The sequence below is a fragment of the Phacochoerus africanus genome, chromosome 5 (genome assembly GCF_016906955.1).
Source record: "Phacochoerus africanus isolate WHEZ1 chromosome 5, ROS_Pafr_v1, whole genome shotgun sequence".
Lineage (NCBI taxonomy): Eukaryota > Metazoa > Chordata > Mammalia > Artiodactyla > Suidae > Phacochoerus > Phacochoerus africanus.
In genome coordinates this window covers 91702779-91716415 of record NC_062548.1, presented here as the reverse complement: position 1 = coordinate 91716415, position 13637 = coordinate 91702779, and the positions used below count along the sequence as shown (strand labels likewise).

Genomic DNA, 13637 nt, shown 5'->3' with positions numbered 1-13637 from the left:
TTACAAATACCACAATAATAATCATTTATTAACAAAATAACTCTAAACTATTTTAAATTTCAACAGGTTCTCAGAAAAATTTCTTTCATCATTTTTTTGTCATGTTAAATTCTGTAGCTAGGGATCACTCTCAAGCTGCTGATATTAACATAAGCTTAGAAATCGGACTACATGTATCAAGAAACCCCCAACAGAGGTGAAGAACCTGCCATTTCCATGTGTTGATGGGGAACAAACGATTTCTGTATTTTAAGGATAAGAGCACCAATTCACATAGTCCTTTGACATATCAATAGAGAAAGAAGAAATCAAGAACAAGTACAGAAAAGAGAAATATTAAATTTCTCCAGAGTCAGATTAATATAAAAAATGAAACAGCTTAATACTATATGAGCCACCTTAGAAGAGTAAGTATGAAAGAAAAACAGATACTAAAAAAAAATTTTTTTTAAAGTAAATGAGTTTTCTAGGCCCAAGCTACTCATGATGCAAATATGAAAACCTTTAAAACATCCAACAACCCACAAGAACTAAACTCATATTGATAAGACTAAATAAGAAAATTTATACACGTAGCAATTTAAACATGAATTGCCCATGCTCATCTGTAAAAACTGATCTATGCATAATGCCCCCTGCATTTTCTTAGTAACAATACCCTTTCTTTACGTGCTACCTACATTTGTAACTTGTAATATGTTACACCAATTAAGTCTATGGGACATTGTTTGATAAAATAAAACCATGCCCCAAAGATTCAAATGCTTCTTTTATAAACACTCAAGTTGCTAGTACCAAGTTCGCAAATACCTACATCTTTTCCTATTTTAATTTTTCTGACTAAAAACCCTACAAATTGTTTCTCCAGGATAAAGCAGAAACAGATGAGAGCCTTTTGCTTCTGAGGCAAAAAAAAAAAGGAAGAAAGGAGGAGAAAGGAAGGGGGAGAGGAAGCAAAGGAGAAGAAGGAAGAGAGGAGAGAAAAGATAGGGGAGAGGAGAAGAAAGTTTAATAATCCTTGCTGCCAGCAATGGAATCAGATTTTAAAATCATGTTAAAATGCGTGGCACTCTAAGTAGTCAGTTCAACGGAGTCAAAAATATAAGGAACATGAGTTTAAGACATGAAAGACAGTTAACAAATGAAGTAACCTTTCACTTTTGGTTATAAAAATAGTATTCTAAAAATAGTATGAACACTTGCAGTCAGCTGACAAAACTGTTTCAAAATGTGTCAGAATACATCTAAGATGAAAATACTCAAAATAAAATACCAATTCCAAAAGCATGCCATATTAAAGGGCTCTTTGAGGGGTTTTCTCAAATAAAATGTTTATAAAAGGTCATACTTTTATCTCTTGGATATAAACAGTTGCTATACTAGTGTACTAAATAGCATCTTAAGTAGAAAAGTAAATTTTTAGATGCTGTAAATGATCTCATCTTAAAACTTTAGTAGGGAGATTAGCTGTGAGGGACAAAGAGTGAAAGTACTGCTGTCTGGCTCTCTAACTAATGTCTCTAACATTTCTGCATAAAAAGAACCAAGACCATTAGATTCTTCTAATATTAAAATCAAGGCAAGTGATGAAGAAACTCCAAGAGCCAAAGAATCTGAAAATCTTTAAAAGTTAAATTGTTATAACTATATACAATGTAACCTAAATGGAAATATGGCTAACAGGTACTTCTTTCAAAAGGAGAGATAAATACATGATGAAAATAGTAAAAAGATTATAGAAAATTCAAGAAAACAAATAAAAAATTTCAGTTCTGAAAAATGTTTTAAGTCCAATCTTTTCTACTATTTTTTTTTCCCACAGAGACATTAAGTTTCTAATTCTGTCCTACAATGCTGCCTCTCACCAAGAAGATGCCCCCTCAAAAACCATTCCAGATGTCCAGTCTGGTTTCTCCAAACTGGAATACATCACCATTTTAAAAAGAAGCTGCATGAGAGTTCTTGTTGTGGCTCAGCTGGTTAAAAATCTGACTAGTATCCCTAAGGGAGTGGGTTCCATCCCTGGCCTACTCAGTTGGTTAAGGATCTGGCGTTGCCACGAGTTGTGGTGTAGACTGCCGACTTGGCTCAGATCTAGCATGGCTGTGGCTGTGGCGTAGGCTGGTGGCTACAGCTTTGATTCAACCCCTAGCCTGGGAACTTCCATATGCTGCAGGTGCAGCCCTAAAAAGACAAAAAGAGAGACAGCAAGTCCATAAGCCTCTAACCACATGCAGGGAGCATTTTGGAAATGCATGGGACATTTTTAATTATCATGATTATTGGGGAAGACTCAAGAGATCTTTAAAAAAGCCAAGTATGTTAGATATCCTACAATTCATGGAATAGCCACACTCAACCAAAAAAAACAGTTCAACTTTCAAATATCCCAATGCATGATTATATAGGTTTAAAAAAATTGTAGGTTTTTTTTTTGTTTTTTTAAAATGGCTGCACCATATGGAAATTCCCAGGCCAAGGACTGACTGAATCTGAGCTGCAGCTGTGGCAACACTGGATCCTTTAACCTACCTCACTTGGCGGGAATCGAACCCACGCCTCCACGGTGACCTAAGCTGTTGCAGTAGGATTCTTAACCTACTGCGCCACAGCAGGAACTTCAGGTTAAAATTTTTTGAACCTAAAAGTCAACTGCTTTAAACATCAACTATTTTTTACACAGTGTCAGCAGATACCAAATCTTCTAGGGATAAAACTAATGTAAAAATTGAAGGAAGGCTGTATTTTGTTCCACTGAAAATTTTACCTAGGGTTATTTGTGATTCCTGAAAAAAAAAAAATCATTGCATAATGGCAATTCCAGTCGCCACATTTGATCTGCCAAAACCATATCCCTGTGCATGTGTGTAGTTTTGCACACAACATTGTAACTAAGATTGAAGACTTTTAACAGTATTAGAACCAAGTGTCACTACATTGGCAATCAACAGATACACACAAAAAACGAGGATGTCACAGAATTTTACTAATAATTTTGTTGCTGGAGTTCCCACCGTGGTGCAGCGGAAACGATTCTGACTAGGAACCATGAGGTTGCAGGTTCGATCCCTGACCTCGCTCAGTGGGTTAAGGATCTGGTGTTGCCGTGAGCTGTGGTGTAGGTCACAGATGTGGCTTGGATCCTGCGTTGCTGTGGCTGTGGTGGTAGGCTGGCAGCTGCAGCTCTGATTCTACACCTAGCCTGGGAACCTCCATATGCTGAGGGTGCAGCTCCAAAAGGAAAAATAAAAAATAAAATAAAAAACAAAAAAATAATTTTGCTGCTAAAGTGCTTCACATTTTTTTTGGTATGTCATTTTTTTAAACGACAAAATACTAGACTTCAAACAAAAATCTCTAGCTTTCTTTGGCCAGTATGGTGATGTTAGCTGTTAGAGATACGGTAGTGGGAAATTCTTAAGTGCAGTTTCAGATACAGATTAGAGGGGGGCAATAAATTGTTTTAGGAGTTAGGTTACATAAAAATGAACAAATTAAAAAATGTGTATTTGCTTTATCTCAAATAACCCAATATTCCCATTTATAATCAAACCCTAAGAGCCCCGAAAAGTGCTTCCCGGAAAGTACTTTAAATGGAAATACTTACTTAGGAAACCAATTTAATCCCAGGTGCTCTGTCTTGGAATATAATATTCTTTCCACCATGTCATAAAGTGGTCTCCAAGGTAACTCCAAATCATCTCTTGAAAGAAGTTCCTTTTTCCTAATTAAAGAAAAAGTAAACACATATTTGTGTATGTGTGCACAAGGGTGTGCATAATACACATACTTCACAGGGAGGATAGTATTTAAATGCTGGTGTCAACAGCGTGGGCTTTGTGCTTCCCCATCCTCAGGCCACTCACTGGCAAAGCATGGTAATAGAAAGACAATGTACCAGCCTTTTACTGCTGCCCAAACGTCTAAGAGCACCAGGTGAAAAGAGCAACTGAAATTTCTGACACCATTACTGCAGATGAGTTTCATACTTTCCCGCACAATCTATGGAGAAATGAAGTGTTTCCCAAATTGTGCTGGGTGCCTGGGATAAGGAAAAGAATAAATGATCCCTGCCTACTCAAGGATCTTACAATCTATATGAGGGAAGATAATTTTATTATAAATGAAACAATCAGACAACATACAGTTCAATGTATGCTAGAAAAGAGAAAGATTCATGGAGGAAAAGAATTTTAATTGAAAGGTTAATTAAATACACATATAGTTTGGAGGTCCTGCTGTGGCACAGTGGGTTAAGAATCTTAATTCAGCAGCTTGGGTTGCTGGGAAGTAGGTTTGATTCCTGACCCAGGAACTTCCATATGATTGGATACAGGCATAAAATTAAAAAAAAAAAATACACATATAGTTTAAACATAAGATAAAGCTGGAGTTTCCATTGTGGCCAAATGGGACTGGCAGTCTCTTGGGAGCACTGGGACGCAGGTTCAATCCCCGGCCTGGCACAGTGGGTTAAAGCTCCAATGTTGCCACACCTGCAACTTAGGTCACAACTGTGGCTCAGATCTGATCCCTGTCCAGGGAACTCCATATGCCTCAAGGGTGGCAAAAAAAAAAAAAAAAAAAGATAAACGAACCAAAAAATCTTAACAGAAATCATAGCACATTGACTTACTTTAACAAGTTGATCAAGAGACGGGCAAATCCCTGCATCATGCTGATTTCCAGTTTCGGAATTGATACCAGCTCATACAGTAACTTGATAAAAAGAACATGATCTTCTTTGCTAAATTTTCTCCCATAAAGTCGAATATATCTGCAAGAGAAAAGTCAACAGAGCCTTTAAAAATAGGTACAGTGGGAGTTTCCATTGTGGTTCAGCGAGTTACAAAACAGACTAGTATCCATGGGGATGTGAGTTCAATCCCTAGCCTTGCTCAGTGGGTTAAGGATCTGGTGTTGCTGTGATCTGTGGTGTAGGTCACAGACATGGCTCGGATCCTGCATTTCTGTGGCTGTGGCGTAGGCTGGCAGCTGTAGCTCCAATTTAACCCCTAGCTTGGGAACTTCCATATGCCACAGAAGAGGCCCTAAAAAAATTTTTTTTAATAAAAATAAAAATATGTATGGTGGCTAACTGCAGCATTATTCACATGGTCAAGGTGCGGAAATAACATAAATGTCCATCAATAGATGAATGGCTGAAGAAAATGTGGTATGTGTATGGAATATTATTCAGCCTTTAAAAAGAAGAAAATTCTAACATATACTATAACATAGACGGACCTTGAAGACATTAAGTGAAATAAGTCAATCATAAGTCAAACACTGCATGATCTCACTTAAATGCAGTATCTAAAGTAACCAAATTCACAGAAACAGCAAATAGAATGGTGGTTGCCAGGGGCTGGGAAGGCAGAGACAGGGAAGCTATTGTTCAAAGGGTATACAGGGTTTCAGTCATACAAGATGAAAAAGTTCCAGAGATCTGCGGTACAACACTGTACACACAGTTAACGATACTGTTCCATATATTTAAAACCTGCTATGATAGTAAATTTAAGAGTCTTTTTAATAACGATAAAATAATATGCATTGTTAACCTTAATTTCAAATGTCTTTGGTGCTAAACATTTTGTATCCTCATTATCATGCGGGAAAGATTTATTCTATACTTTAAGAGATTACCAAATAAGTATCTTATTGACAAAAAAACTTATGATGATAACAATTCTCATCAATATCTAATGACCAATTATAAAATGCTGTGTTGTTGTATGGTCTTAACTGGTCTTTAGTCACAGTAACCTGAAAAGAATCCTTTTGCACTCTTTCCTTCCTAAAGAAGTGTTCATTCAAGGTAACGATCCACTTACAACTCACTGGAACTACTTAAACATATCATATCACAACATACCTAAAAAATAAACTCTGAACAACAAAGGAAACCCTAAACAAAACAAAAAGCCCACAGAATGGCAGAAAATACTTGCAAATGAAGTGACGGACAAGGGATTAATCTCCAAAATTAATATATACCTCCTGCACCTCAATACCAAAAAACCAAACAATCCCATCAAAAAATGGACAGAAGATGTAAACAGACAATTCTCCAAAGAAGACATACAAATGGCCAAAAAACACATGAAACGAAGTTCAACATCACTCATTATTAGAGAAATGCAAATCAAAACCACTATGAGGTATCACCTGACAACGGCCAGAATGGCCATCATCAAAAAGTCTACAAACAATAAATGCTGGAGAGGGTGTAGAGAAAAGGAAATCCTATTACACTGTTGGTGGGAATGTAAATTGGTGTAATCACTGTAGAAAACAGAATGGCAATTCAAAAAGATACATGTACTCCAATGTTTATTGTAGCACTATATACAATAGCCAAGATATGGATGCAACCTCAATGTCCATCAACAGAAGAGTAGATGAAGAAGATGTGCCAAGTATACACAATGGAATACTACTCAGCCACAAAAAAGAACATCTTCGATGGAATTTTACTCAGCCATTAAAAGGAAAGAAATAATGACATTTGCAGCAACATGGATGGACCCAGAAATTATCATGCTAAGTGAAGTTAGACACTAAGATACCAACATCATATGCTATCACTTACATGTGGAATCTAAAACTTAAGAAACCAAAACTTACCTAGAACATGTTACTGGATAAACTCTTTGAGGAAGACCATTTTACAAATACATAAATCTACAGCAAAGACAGCATTAATATTCCTTACATTGGAGTTCCCGTCGTGGCGCAGTGGTTAACGAATCCGACTAGGAACCATGAGGTTGCGGATTCGGTTCCTGCCCTTGCTCAGTGGGTTAACGATCCGGCGTTGCCGTGAGCTGTGGTGTAGGTTGCAGACTCGGCTTGGATCCTGCGTTGCTGTGGCTCTGGTGTAGGCCAGCAACTGTAGCTCCGATTTGACCCCTAGCCTGGGATCCCGCGTTGCTGTGGCTCTGGCGTAGGCCGGTGGCTATAGCTCCGATCCAACCCCTAGCCTGGGAACCTCCATATGCCGCGGGAGCGGCCCAAGAAATAGCAACAACAACAACAGAAAAGACAAAAGACAAAAAAAAAATTCCTTACATGATCTTTAGCACTTACCCAATAGCTAAGAACAAATTAAACTCACACTTAACTTCTAAAATTAGAATACGTAGCTGTTCTCCTTCTTCAAAATCCTAAGAGCACTCTTTTTTTTTATTTTCTCAGGCTGCTCGTATTTACTCAGCTCTTTCCTGTGCTTTCAAGCTGTGATCCCTTAATTTCACCTTAGTACTAGGCGACCAAACAGTATGGGGGGCAGCAATGAGACATGAGACACTGTTTTGCCTGTGTCAGAAATTACCCTGAAAGTTTCTTAAGCACCTTGGACTGGAAAAGTAAATGGGTTAATGAAGACAATACACAGAGACTCAGGGCTGCCAGATGTATCTCAAGCTCATGAATAATATGGTACAGCCTCCTAAGCCTCCCTCAATTTCACTCTAAATTTAGGAGTAAAAACTAGAATGGTTTAAATGCTACTTTGAAATGAAAACAGACCATAATCCTAGAAACAGCACACATTCTAAAGTGAAAAGAGAGGAGTCCAAAGAAGCATCTTTTTGCTTTTGGTGGCTACTTCAGGCCTTGACAGGGCTCCAAGCACCTCTGGGGTTATGCACTTACTCTCCTTTGTGGCTAAGATACTTCTGTGGAAACATTAGAGAAACAGTACTCTAAGCCATTGAAATAATTTACCTATAAGCTCATGGCTTTTCCTCTAGTATAAATATAACTGGGTAGTTAACATTAGGGACATAAAATTCACAGTCCAAAATTTAATACTATGAAAAGAGACCAAAAGCAGGATTCTTAGAGGAGCTAGAATTGCTGACAATACTAGAGATTTTAGGGGGATTACTCAGAAACTTATTTCCCCAGTCAACAGCAAATAGTTCTTGCCAATCAGAAAGTGATTCTTGTCTGAGCATTTCCCAAATTACATAAGAATTCCTTAATGTCAACAAGAAAAAGACCCAACCAAATAAAAAAATGGGCAAAAGACTCAGGTGGGCACTTTTCAAAAGACAAGATCAAGACAACTGATAAGCATATGAAGAGATACTCAACATTGCTACTCATCAGTAAAAGCAAATTAAAACCATAACAGGGTACCACTTCACACCACAGGGCTTGCTAAATTTAAAAAGCCTAACATCTAGTTTTGGTAGAATGCAGAGGAACCAGATCTTTCATATGCTACTGGTGAGTGTATAAAGTAGTATAACTACTCTGGAAAAACTACTTGACATTAACTAGCAAATGTCTATTAGATATTTGTCTGTTTAAAATGCACATTCCTGGGCTCCATCTTAAATATAGTCCATTAAAAATACTGGTTACATGCAATAAAGCTGTTAAAAAAAAAAGGAAAAATTTTATTTCATTTCATTTTTGGCCATGCCCACAGCATGTGGAAGCTCTCAGGCCAGGGAAAGAACCTGAGCCACAACAGTAACAATGCCAAGTACTTTACCACTAGGCCACTAGGAAACTCTGGAAATTTTTTAAAATACTCAGAGAGGAGACTAAGAGTCTTCATTTAAAAAAACTAATCCAGGAGTTCCCATTGTGGAGCAGCAGAAACTAATCCAACTAGTATCCATGAGGATGTGAATTTGATCCTGCCCTTGCTCAATGGGTTAAGGATCCAGCACTGCCATGAGCTGTAGGTCGTAGACACAGCTCACATCTGGAGTTTCTGAGGTGTAGGCCAGCAGCTGTAGCTCAGATTCAACCCGTAGACTGAGAATTTCCATACGCCACAGGAGTGGCCCTAAAAAACAAATTAAAAAAAAAAAAGATTAAAAGATAAAACAAACAATATAAAATAGTTACCTCTTGGTGGTCAAACTTAGTGACTTTCATGTTGCTTTATATACCTTTGTTTTTCAAATTTTTCTACAGTAAACAGGCATCATTTATTATAATTTATACTAACGTAAGAACATTTGATATTAAGTTGTGTACAATGTTCAAAATTGGATAAACAATACTGCATTTCTATTATCTTAATTTAAAAATCTTTTATCAAATATTATGAAAGTACTATTTAAAAAAGCATAGGGAGTTCCCATCATGGTGCAGTGCAAATGAACCATGAGGTTGCCGGTTCGATCCCTGTGATCCGGCGTTGCTGTGAGCTGTGGTGTAGGTCGAAGATGCGGCTCGGACCTGGCATTGCTGTGGCTGTGGCACAGGCCGGCAGCTGTAGCTCTGACTAGACCCCTAGCCTGGGAGCCTCCACATGCTGTGGGTGTGGGTCTAAAAAGCAAAAAAAAAAAAAAAAAAAAAGCATAGGAGTCAAGTTGTATGGTTCTCATTATTCAAAAAGCAGAGCATAAACCACAATATTTAACTGCAATGGATGTTTAAATTCATTAAGTTCATCAAGAATAAAAGGTATCACCATTCTGCAATCTCTAACCAGGGATTATATATCTCCTGAAAAAAATATATAATACTATTAGTCTTGAAAAAGAAAATAAAACTTCATGTACGGAATAACAACAACAAAGTCAATTACTGTGTGTCTTTACCACTTCAATATGACTCTGACTAAAGGTAATTAGAATTGTATAGCTAATAAAGCTGACTTTAGGGAGTTCCCGTCGTGGCGCAGTGGTTAACAAATCAGACTAGGAACCATGAGGTTGCGGGTTCGATCCCTGCCCTTGCTCAGTGGGTTAACGATCTGGCATTGCCGTGAGCTGCGGTGTAGGTTGCAGACACGGCTTGGATCCCGCGTGGCTCTGGCGTAGGCTGGCAGCTACAGCTCCAATTCGACCCCTAGCCTGGGAACGTTCATATGCCGCAGGAGCGGCCCAAGAAATGGCAAAAAGACCAAAAAAAAAAAAAGCTGACTTTAAAAGACAAAAATTATGAGCTTACAGAAACTATGCCCTCTTTTCAATCTTCTGTGCAACACCTATAAAAAACTGGTGTAAAATGGGCCACAAAGAAAACCTTACTTAATTCTATCATGTGGATATTATACCAGCCAAATAGTCTAGTTGTAATATAATGTAAATTAGAAAATATTAACCAAGTGTAACAAAAAGAAACCAAATCATTTAAAAACATGCATACGTCTTAATTAAATAGTCACTATCAGACTTAAGGTGTTACCCTTCCAAGAGGTACTTCCTTTAAAATCATATTCAGACAATAATGACTATTCTTACTATTATTATTTAGCTTTAGATTAAAGAATCTAGATTAAAGAGTCAACTAAGAAACAAAAATAATGGTAATTGTTTCAGGAAATGTAGAATGGTATGATGTCAATGCTATAATTATACCTAAAACATCTGTAACAATCTAAAAAATCACTCTAAAATAAAGAAAACCTGCAGAATAAGTTTTTTTTTTTTTTTTTTAATCAGCAGCCTTCCTATATGGCACCCAGACAAAAAAGAATGGTAGCTGAAGGTAAACTGCTCCACTCATCATATCAACAAATGATTAATTAGAAATGTCTCTATTAACCCAACACTGTAAATCGATCAAACTTCAATTAAAAAAAAAAATTGGAGTCCTTTGGTGGCTCAGTGGGTTAAGGATCTGGCATTGTCACTGTTGTAGCTCAGGTGACTGCTGCGGCATGGGTCTGATCCCTGGCCCAGGAACTTTCCAGGTACAGCCAAAAAAAGAGGGGAAAAAAATTTTTTTAAGTCTTTAAAAGAAACCTGTATGAGTTACATTTTAAAACAATAAAACCAGGAGTTTCTGGCATGGCTCAGCAGTAATGAACCCAACTAGTATCTATGAGGACAGGGGTTTAATCCCTGGCCTCGCTCAATGGGTTAATGAGGATCCAGCATTGTCATGAGCTATGGTGTAGGTCGCAGATGCAGCTCGGACCCTATGGTGCTGTGGCACAGGCCGGCAGCTGCAGCTCCAATTCTACCCCTAGCCAGGGAACTTCCATATGCCATGGGCACACCCCTAAAAAAACCAAAATAAATAAATAAATAAATAAAACTGTACTAAAATATAAAACACTTGAATAAATAGTGAGATACACAGATTCTTTAAAAATATGTTTTAATATCTGACAGTTGGGACTAAATGGCAAGCATTTTATAGTCAGGAAAACTACCATGACCAATGAAATCCCTGAACAATTCCCCAAATTTTATTTTATTTACTTTTTGGTCTTTTTAGGGCCACACCCACAACATATGAAGGTTCCCAGGCTAGGGACTGAATTGGAGCTGTACCTGCTGGCCTATGCCACAGCCATAGCAATGCGGGACCCAAGTCGAGTGTGAGACCTACAACACAGCTCACAACAATGCCGGATCCTTAACCCACTGAGCAAGGCCAGGGATAGAACTCGTGTCCTCATGGATGCTAGTCAGATTCGTTTCCACTGAGCCACGATAGCGACTCCCAAATTTTATTTTAGACAGAAACTTCAACTCCTCCCTCCACCAAAAAAATAAGTACACACTACATACATACTATATCATTTCCCAGTCTTTCCCTTCTGTTCCTAAGGGGTCACCAAATAGAAAACAATTTTAAAGGCAAAATTAACAGAGAAAACTAGGGGACTGGGAATTAATTACTTTGACTTTATTGCAGGACTAAGTCCTCCGTAATTATACATAGTATTAAAAATGCAGATACAGTTTCTCACTGCTAGAAACAGTAAGTGAACAACAGATAAAATGCAGGGTTTCACTGCATTTTATCTCTTTTCACTCAATTACTAATTTATTCAAAAAGCATTTCTAGAGCAAATGACATAAACAGCACAAGAGTAAGATCCAAATAGCTCCTTTAGGCCAAAAACTCACAGTGAGATGTGAGGACACATGTACACAGAAAACTAAGTAACACACTGAAGGAGGGGGAATAAATGAAGTATTACTAGAATTTGGTGATTCTTTTTTTAAAACCAAAGTTTTACCATCTATAAATGATTACTGAAGCGAATCTTGAAAGACTAGAGGGAGCTGTCATCTCTCCGAATAGGCAACTCAAAGTCAAGATAATCTGAGCATTTGGGGAAAGAGGCCACAAGAGGCAGAGGAGAAAACTCTAGGCAGAGGAACAGACCAGGAACGGCATACTTCTGTGACAAGAAGACACAACCAAAAGGATGTTGCTTATTTTATATCCCCTCCCAAAAGGTCAAACTGAGGATCACGAAAAGGGATAGACCATCACAAATGAACAAATAAGTATTATTAATTCCAAGTGACTGCTGAATGGAACAAAGCAACAAAGGTACTACCTAAAGTGGAGTATGTCTTATGTTTCTATGCTAAATTGCCTTGCAACTCCACTCCGAATATTATAATCAACTCTGGATAAACAGGATATTTATTGATTTCAACACAGTAGACAAGCAAGCATGAACAGCATGGTTCTACAAGTCTGCTGAGAATTCAAACTGCTCCACTCAGTCCCTTGGGCAAGTCATTTATTTAATCTTCCATGAGACTTTCTGACCAAATTGTTCTAGAATGGAGCCCATGTATTAGTTGTGGGAATTTTTTTTGGTTTTGCTTTTTGGTTTTCTTTGGCCACACCCGCCAGCATGTGGAAGTTCCTGGGCCAAGGAATGAACTTGAGTAATAGGAGTAACAATGCTAAGTCCTTAACCACTAGGCCACCAGGGAACTCCCACCAGTTTTTTTTTTTTTTTAAATAAGTTTCCAGTCACCTTGCTGTATAGCAGAAAATTGACAGAACACTGTAAACCAGCTATGATGGAAAAAATAAAAATCATTTAAAAAGTAAAAGAAAAAAGTTTCCCAGAGGTCTCACTATGTTTGAGAACCACTGCATTTTATCAGACTGACCAAAGTACAATTAAAAAAGAAAAATCTATTTAAATCATTAAAAATATAATGCTAATTCAATCTATTTTGATTTGTATTTCTTTAATTACTTGCGAGGCTAAATATCTCTTAAAATGTTTGCCTATTAAAAAGAAAAAAGAGGCAGTTCCCGTTATGGCTCAGCAGAAACAAATCTGACTAACATCCATGGGGATTCAGGTTCGATCCCTGGCCTCGTTCAGTGGGTTAAGGATCCAGTGTTGCCATAACCTATGGTGTACGTCGCAGATACAGCTCAGATCCTGTGTTGCTATGGCTGTGACAAAGGCCAGCAGCTGTACTTCCAATTCAACCCCTAGCCTGGGAACCTCCATTTGCCATGGGTATAGCTCTAAAAAGACGGGGGGGAAAAAAAAAAAAAAAAGAGAGAAAAAAAAAAGAAAAAAGAATAAGGTCAACCCAGAGGATAAACAGTGAGTCAAGTGATGTTCCTTCAATATCTCTATCTAGCCATGCTGGAAATCTGTGGGTGCTCTCAAAAAATCTATACATTTTCTTTTTCTTCCTTTCCTCCTTCCTTTCTTTTACCAACTATAAGTTGCATTCCTAAAACTTGAGAGGAAAATATATCGGTGGGGATTATTATTATTTTATTAGCAAAGTAGTATACGCTTATTTAAATGGTTCTATTAGTATTACCAAGCATAGAGTTCCCGTCATAGCTCAGTGGTTAACCTATCTGACTAGCAACCAAGAGGATGAGGTTTCCATCCCTGGCATTGCTCAGCAGGTTAAGGATCCCAAACTTCC

General features: G+C 37.7%; 1 protein-coding gene across 2 annotated transcripts in view; it reads right to left on the bottom strand.

The window, feature by feature from the left end:
- PSME4 (proteasome activator subunit 4) overlaps positions 1–13637 on the bottom strand; it is a 106293-nt gene that overhangs the window by 80942 nt on the left and 11714 nt on the right. For both annotated transcript variants that reach the window (XM_047782086.1, XM_047782087.1), the window contains exons 2-3: positions 4637–4777; positions 3608–3724 (exon numbers count right to left, since the gene is read on the bottom strand). In XM_047782086.1, coding sequence (XP_047638042.1) covers positions 3608–3724; positions 4637–4777 — 258 coding nt within the window. The remainder of the gene's footprint in view (positions 1–3607; positions 3725–4636; positions 4778–13637) is intronic.